Here is an 8,244-nt window from a genome sequence, read left to right as displayed (position 1 = left end):
ACCATATTATCATCTTTATAGATCTAACATGAAAATGTTTTGTTTACCAATAATCTTAATAAATGTTTCAATTAAAATGAATCAAAAGAAAGCAATTTATTTTGAACTAGCAAATAACACACTGTTTACTTTGAAATATGTATTCAGAATATTGGCCAGTACTTTTTACTGAGTCTCACGCTCCTTACAGATGTTCAGCTCATCTTCGACATTTTCACAACTTCATGAGAACAAACTCCAACCTACTGCACCTGAACCAAAGGCTCTGTCACTCAACCACCACGTTAGTGTAATTACTTAAAATTGACATACATTTCAGACCTGGCTATCTATTGTGCAGACTGCTGTTGACGTCGTTCACTTGTAGCACTAGATTTCTGGTAGACAACTAAACCGATGTAAGCATAATATATCTTAACTAATAAAACTTCAAATAACTTTAATAACTTCTTTCATGAACGAACCTAAATATAACTTTTGTTATAATATAGATAAAAATCAAGATGATATGAAAAAAAATGTTCATAGACTTTTGAAATAATATTTTTGAACTAAATCTAACTAACTAGACTAATACAATCTTTCAGTCTCACTTCACGTCCCTAGCGAAGGCCGCTGACGACAGTGCCATCTATGTTGCATCATTCACAACCAATCGCAACCATCTTCCAACCGTCTCCAAAGAAACACACACACACATACACACTCCATATGTATAGGTCTTCCGTCTCTATGCCACTCTATAGGTTACGGTCAACTAGGGTTTCGTGTGGCCAGCCCAACGCCTTTACTTTCCCAAAATAATGACAGATATCCATTACAGGTTGATGGACTCAGGTCAGCGTCGTCCTAAAAATCCCGAAATTGGAATTCAAACTCTCTTAATCTTTACTGAGATTTGAATCCGAGACTCCTCAGTACGGAAGGCAAGTGCTTTACCGCTCCACCAGAACGCAAAGAGGTTAAGCAATAAAGACAAATATAAACTTAAGGGTTTTTCCCAATGGTAAACTTTGAATGTGAGTCACGTACTTGTCAGTCGACTGTATGGTCACGCAAGAGAGAATCTCAATTTTTTTAATTTTTTGTTTGTTTCCTTGAAAAGAAGGCGAGAAGAGTCAACAGTGTTAGTCATCGGGGACTTTTGTCATCATGTATCTAATATCTCCAAGATATCTTCACCCAGAAGTGTAAGTGTGGAAGTAGCGTGGGGAGGTGGGGCTTGGGCCATAAACAATCGAAGCAAAACAAAAATCTACGCAGGGGCGGAGCCATCTCAAACTGAACAATAAAACGGATAAGCAGGAGGGTGGGAAGAAAACAGCTACTTATTTTATTTTCATGCCCCATGGGGGCCCAATTTTATACAAATATTTTTTTTTATGAACTGCGTCGTCTGCTAGGGGAAATATGAAACTTTCAGGTTGATTCTCTCCCCTTACCTATCACCCCCTCGGCCTTCTGGATAAGGGAACCTTGGGAGTTGAGTAAATAGGTTTTGTGTTGCCATGGGAACGGTACGCTGAGAAAATGCACACGCACACAAAAGTAGTATAAATACAGGCCTTCCTCTCTTTGGGTAGGGCGCTGCTGTGACACTGCAAGGGCTATAGGGAAGTGGGGCGTTTTAAAGTTGGAGGCTGGAGAGGGAAGGAGTAAAGGGCGCTCTCTGCCGACCCTCGTCAGTAAAGACTCATTATGGAGGTCTTCTTCGGGAGGGGATGAAAATCACAAGTAGCTTCGGGCGGAACAAGGATGTGGGCGTGGCTGCAAGTGGCCCAGACAACAATGGTCTGTATTCCACATGGTTGGCTCTTCCGAGACCTAAAAATGGCTTGCCCAGGTACTCCTCAGGCTGTTAGCACCTGTGGTCTTGGTATCACCCTTCTTCCCCGAGGTAGCCGTTGCCACGTTAGTGAATTGTTCATTTATTACCTTTTTTTTTCTACACAAATAAATCGTAATTTTAATGTTGTTGTTTTTTTTTTTGTTTTAAACAACTTTAATAAACATGTGTGAACTTTCTTGCATTATAATTTGCATGTTGCTAGAAATATGTTTTTTTTTACTTAAAGGAAAAACCCGATGGTTTTAACAATTCATAATAATTTATAATATGTATTTAAACTTACAGATAATGGATACATTATTCTTTTTATTTCATCCTCAATAATAACTTAATAATGATGTTATCTTATGCAATTTTTATGCAGCATCAAAGGTCAAATTTCCACATTACGGTTATTGTTGGCCTCCTTTAGTTGTATATCGACTATGGTTCATCTCGAACATGCAAGATGAAGGGCTGAGCAGTGTTTATGGCCGGAACGATGTCGCCCACACAGCCGGTGATTACAGTTTACACATCTTGTCCAAAGTACAAGATCTTATCTTCTTATCTTATATATTACAGACGTTACTTCAAAAAAAGAAGATAATTACGTTCTACGTATTTCATGTGTCGATCTAGTCATGTATTTTAATCAATGACTCTGCTAAATAACTCTGCTTAGTCGTTGGTTTTCCTGGCTGATTCAGACAGCCCATTCCATTCTCTAATGGCACTACGGAAGAAGGAGCAGTTGTATGACATTGTTCTAGCGTATGGATTAAGAAATGTGCCTTTATGTCTTTTTTTGAGTATCTCATTAGGTTTTGTTTTTCTGGAACAAGGAGACTTCACTGTGTTGGATGGAAATAGTACTAGAAGTGACTAGATTCTAGATCTACTATATGATCCTGAAAGTAAATAGGTAAAGAATGTTGAATCTTTCTTTGACTTTAACATTCTTGAATGGGGCTGTTAGCACTGCAGTGTTTCCCTGGTGAAACATTACGTCACTTTGTAGGCCTAGTCTTTAGAATCTAGCTATTTTAATGTCTAGGTCTATCGAATGATATAGTAAATGTTAATCTAGAGAGTCTCGAAAATTTGACATTTTTCTGTCCAAGAAGATATAGTGCAACTAGGGCAACAGATTTTTAATGTTTACTATAAGCCACCTAACGAAGGTACAAAAAAAAAAGTAAAGTTCCTCTTTCAGATCTTGTGGTCATAAGGTAGGGTCGACCTATTTTTCTTGAGCCAGTCGCAAGTTGCCCATATATTATGACTTTTTGGGATCAGGGCCGGCCTTGCTACTTTGAGGCTCTTGGAGATGTGAATATGGTGGCAACAAATGAAATAGAAAAGCAAAAAAAAAAAAAATGCCTAAAAATAGGTTATGAATTAAAACCTTCCTTATCAACAATTAAATGTATATGGCGCGATAGTGTTTCATAAACTAACCGTCTCCACTAAGCTGGAAATAAAGTTTCGATATTTTATATTTCACCAAATGGAAGAAACAATGGTCTAATATATGTAGTCGTAGGCCTACAAGTAGATATATGCATTCGTCAATAAACCTTAAATCCTTGAATCATGCTTAAGACTTAGATCTTGGCTAGTAGACATAGAGTCCTAGAGTTCTCCTATGTTTGAGATTTGATCCATATTTTTCTTACTTTACTCTTGCTTACAATGTTATGAGATATCATCTCCCTTTTTTATATTATGTTATCTTCATAGACATAAAATATATGTTTGTGGTTATCTTATGAAGAGTTATGCCCTCACAAACAGGGTACAGTTGGAACAAAGATGGCTAAATAAAATTAAGGGGAGGTATCCCTGAAAATCTTATTTTTCTTATTTCTGAAGCTAGGCCTTTGAAATTTGTTATGGTAACATATAATGATATTCTAAAATAAATAATGCTAAAAAAAAAGTTGTTTGAATGATGGTTGCCATGGTAACAGCGGCCATATTGTTTATTGTATACAAATTAAAACTCTGAATTTTGTAAAAACTATTGATCAAAATTACATGAAATTGAATTTAAAGATAAGAGAAAAGGATCCTCTAAATTAGTACAACGTCAGAATTAAAGATTTAAGTATGTTTTTTTTTTTACAAATTTTTGAATTTTTAGTTATATTTTAGGCATAAAAAACAGGATAAATATTAATTAAAATTACTTTAAAAAAAAAAGTAAATAAAAGTTTGAAAAAAACTCATTGTACGAGTAAAGTAAATGATGTCCTTAAGAAGTGTTTCAAATTTCATTGAAATCTATCAAGTAGTTTAGGAGAAATTCCTAGTAAGGCATAATGATATGTGCAAAAAGTAACATTTTGAGAAAAATGAGTTTAAAGTATAGATTTGAAAACTTATAAAAAAGTATTAAAAAGTTTCACAAAAATTCATTATACAAGTAAGGTATATCATGTCTAGAACAAGTGTTTCAAATTTCATTAAAATCAAACAATTAGTTTAGGAGAAATCATGTGTACAGCTAAATGACCTACGTGAAATTTATATTTGTTGATTTCTGAAAAAAGAAGAAAAAAGCAGAAAAAAAAACAGCTAAAACTGTCCTGCTTCATAAGTAGGTCCCTCTGCATCTCTTAACTCAAGTTCCCTTCGAGCTTTTGCATCTTTCCTCATCTGGAGTCGTCTCATGACCACTTTACTTTTTTTATACGCCGACCCACTTAATCGTTGATTCTGTCGACTCAAACCAAGACGATGGGCATGAAACGTGTTTTTGCAGAACAGAATATTTTTCATTATTTTTGAAGCAGCAAATCCAAAGTTAAAGTCATAAATAGAGGATATCACTGAAAATGTTACCTTGTTCCAAGAAGAAAATTTCTTTTTATCACAAGTACTCCAAATCTTGGAATGCAAAGACTCGTTGGCGTTTTGGGTAGCACCTAGCAAACAACGTTGTAAGAGGGCTGGCTCGGAGAGGCGTTTATATATTGGTTTTAAGTGGTCAGCTAGTAGCTTATAATTTAGAGGAGTGCAGAGAAGCTTGCTATGTGGACCAGGAGTCTCATTTTTAGCAACAGCAGCATTGTAGAAGCACCACGAGCCAGATCCAGTTGGACACAATTGATGTTTCGGTGATTTGTCAGTTGACAAGCAATGATAAAGAGATGCCATTATAGCTTTCTGCATATCAGAAACATTTTTATGCTTTCTAATGGCTCTAGAGTAATAAAGTGTTAACTTTTTTATAGTGTTTTGAGTTAGTTTACCATGCCCTTTGCCTCCAAGAGAAGTACCTTTTTTGCTACAATCAGCAACTAAATTTCGAAGTGCAGATCCCATCCTTTTACCAACATGGTTGACACATTCTTCTTTTACTATGGGAATGTCACCATAAGGTTTAAGTTCAGTTACTCTTTTGAAAGATTTAGCATCTCCATCAGATAACATTGATGTGTAGCGAAGCTTAAATTTTGTAACTGACCTCAGCCATAATACCTCTGCGGCATGTGTTTCCATCATAGCTGATGAACCTGTAAATATAAAGAAAATCAAACAGTTTAGAAACTTGTTAATATTATTTAGTGAATCTACAAAAAAAGCAAAGCTAATAAAAATTTAGCGAAGAGAATTTAAAAACTATACACAAAGACTTGATAGAAGTGTAAATTATATTTAATAGACCCTCACCTGTGTAGTTGATTTCACAAAAAGGCTTGTGTGTTTCAAACCATTCTGAATACTGTGATGGGGATTTTTCTTTAATCTTTCTGCCAGTGGTTTGACAGACCAAACAAAATGTTGAAACTATGTGGAAATCCAAAACATATCCTGTTAACACATCAACAACACATCCAATTCCAATATGTGAAGTGTGTCCTCTGGTTAGCCACGAGCCATCATATGAGACATCAATATCAATGATATCTTCTTCGTTTATAGAAACTCCACTTTCCTCCGCATGCTTTCGACGAATAAGGTCAACAGTTTTAAGTTCTAGGGCCTGTCGGATATCATCACCTTTATTGTAAATTAGTTTAGTAATATCTAGAAAGTTTTTTTTACACATTCCAGGTATGTCTAAATGTTCACACAGTTTGTTAAATGTGTAGGAACCTAATCCACATAAGATTGATGATAGAACTGCAGAATTGTTAACAGAATATCTTTTATTTTCTTTAGAATAACCTGATGTATGGTTGCTACTTACAACTGTCCTGCATGTTTCACAGTTAATGCTAAGTTTAACAGACAGGCCTTTGCGACATTTTTCATCAGAATTTAATTTTAATGAAGACTTATTGCAGCCAGGACAAAGTAAAGGCTGTATAAGGGCCTGAAGTTGGTCAAATTCAACTATTGTTCTGTTAGTGTGTGGAGTGGTGGATATTAAATTATCAACATCTAATTTGGGAATGTCAATAATTTTACTTTTACTCCTGGTATTGAGATCTAAATGAAGTTTACTAGACTTAGATCTAGATGCCAATGCCTCACTTTTATTGGCTTCGGTAGACACATTCTCAATTTCAACTGCTGCCGTAATATTATGTCCAGAAGATGAATCAGATCTAGATCTAGTAGGGCTAGGTGTTGATGAAGATATAGATCTAGAACTTGTTGTGGAAGTACCAGATTTATCTAGATCGACTAGAGTCTTAGATTTACCAGTAACTCTTTCTAGATCTAATTTGCGACTCATTCGAGCTTGCTTCAATTGAGCTAGCCTTTTGTTGAGTCTAGCCATTTATAAAAAACAAGGTGAAGCAGATCTAGAATATTTGATGAATAAAAAAAGAAATATATATACTGTAACTGTTGAATAAATAAGAAAATGCACACATGAACAGAAAAGAAAGTCAACGTGTAGACTTCGCCATTGAAATAAAGTCTATTATCGATAGTCGGAAATAACAAAAGTAGTTACGGGGATTCCGACCACGGGGGCAAAATCAACCAATGGCGTTTCTTTATTTATTAGCAAGGCTAAAAATAATCTAATTTGCTTCAAAAGTTGACCGAAGATTTCCGATCATTACCGAAATTGAATGAAACATAGAGCGAAAACGAGGCGTCTTTATAAAACTAGAGATCGTGAGGAAAAAAACCATACCAAACATCGATAGTCAAACAATGATTTGCTTATAATAGAGATGGCGTAACCAAGGGCCATTTTTGTACTTTTCAAGAAATTTTATAAAAATTTTGTCTCATAGGCCTTACAAAAACAACATAAAACATGTTTTAGACACAGATTTAAGCAATAAAAATGATTGTAATGTAATGAAAAATGGTTGATCTACTTAATTATGTTATTAGTTAAAAATCGATATCCTAGACCTAAAACTCGATTTTCTCTAGGGATACCTCCCCTTAAAGCTACTTTAAATAACATAGGTTATTTCAACACCCTCCCCCTTCTTTAGCGTCAGTTCTCTTATGTTGTCTTCCCATCGCTTTCTCTGTCTGCCTCTTCTTCTTTTAACTGGTACTGTTCCCTGGAGGAAGGTCTTTGCGAGCACCGAGGATTTTGTGAAATGGCCATAGAGTTTTATTCGCGTTTTTTGGACAGTAGTTACCCGATTAGAGTTTGTTCCTTACTGGACCAATTCTGTCTCTAATCTCTTCGTTTGTAAGCGGTCTTTGTATGTGATACCTAGGATCTTTCTGTAGCTACTAATGTATGTAGGAAAAATCAACAAGTAATACTCTTTAATTGACTTCCATGTTAGGAGATCTACTCCATTATTGTAATTGTTTAACTTCACAGAGGAGATCTGGATATTGATGTGTCATTCTTTAAACAGGAAATCTATTTCTACATATTCAATGACGCTTTATTCTTGTTTGCTGAAGGCATCTTCATGACCACGTGTTTCAATTATACAATGTCATATCCAATCAAACGCAGCGGGCGTTCATGAATACGCCTTCATTTTGCTTTCTATTTTAATGCAAGCAGACGTGAATGAATTAAAATGGAGTTAGTATTACGATAAAAACAAAAGTCCAAACTAATTGGACTGGACAATAGAGGGTATACATTTGTGACCATGTCTGACACGGCAGTGACTCCGATGAATGGCGTCTTGAAGGAGCTCTTCGAACATGAAGAGTGTTATTTTTAATGCGCCTTAATGGCCGGAGAACCAATTTGGTGGGCGATGCAAGAAGTACTTGTTTGAAAGTTGTTTCGCGGATCGATACCTCTATAAATTCTTTAGTTGCGATTCCTGAGTTTTGAAAAGTCTCAGTGAATCGGAACAAACATCCTGAGATTGCGCGCCCCGACATCCTATGACATGTTATAGGATCGATACCAAAGAAAGAGAAAAAGAGGGACAGAAAGAAAGAGTGCGAAAGATTTAAGATGATACTGCGAAACAGAGAGAGAGAGAGAGAAATATATATATATATATATAGAGAGA

General features: G+C 35.6%; 1 protein-coding gene across 1 annotated transcript; it reads right to left on the bottom strand.

Annotated features, from left to right (window-relative positions):
- Window positions 1-3,665: 3,665 nt before the first annotated feature.
- LOC129926046 (uncharacterized) lies at window positions 3,666-7,188 on the bottom strand. The gene is made up of 2 exons (XM_056027913.1): window positions 5,507-7,188; window positions 3,666-5,349 (listed from the first exon to the last, which is right to left on the bottom strand). The coding sequence occupies exons 1-2, from the start codon at window positions 6,561-6,563 to the stop codon at window positions 4,409-4,411; spliced, it is 1,998 nt and encodes a 665-aa protein (XP_055883888.1). The 5' UTR covers window positions 6,564-7,188; the 3' UTR covers window positions 3,666-4,408.
- Between the last annotated feature and the right edge of the window lie 1,056 nt (window positions 7,189-8,244).

Source organism: Biomphalaria glabrata, chromosome 4 (assembly GCF_947242115.1).
Source record: "Biomphalaria glabrata chromosome 4, xgBioGlab47.1, whole genome shotgun sequence".
NCBI lineage: Eukaryota > Metazoa > Mollusca > Gastropoda > Planorbidae > Biomphalaria > Biomphalaria glabrata.
The sequence above is the reverse complement of the archived record's forward strand: the minus strand, read 5'-3'. Positions and strand labels throughout refer to the sequence as shown.

Bases quoted from the DNA above. Each gene is read 5' to 3' on its own strand.
- LOC129926046 (XM_056027913.1), bottom strand. From the start codon at position 6,563: ATGGCTAGACTCAACAAAAGGCTAGCTCAATTGAAGCAAGCTCGAATG. The intron at 5,350-5,506 runs GTGAGGGTCTAT...TTATATTTACAG, and splicing joins TTGTGAAATCAACTACACAG to GTTCATCAGCTATGATGGAA.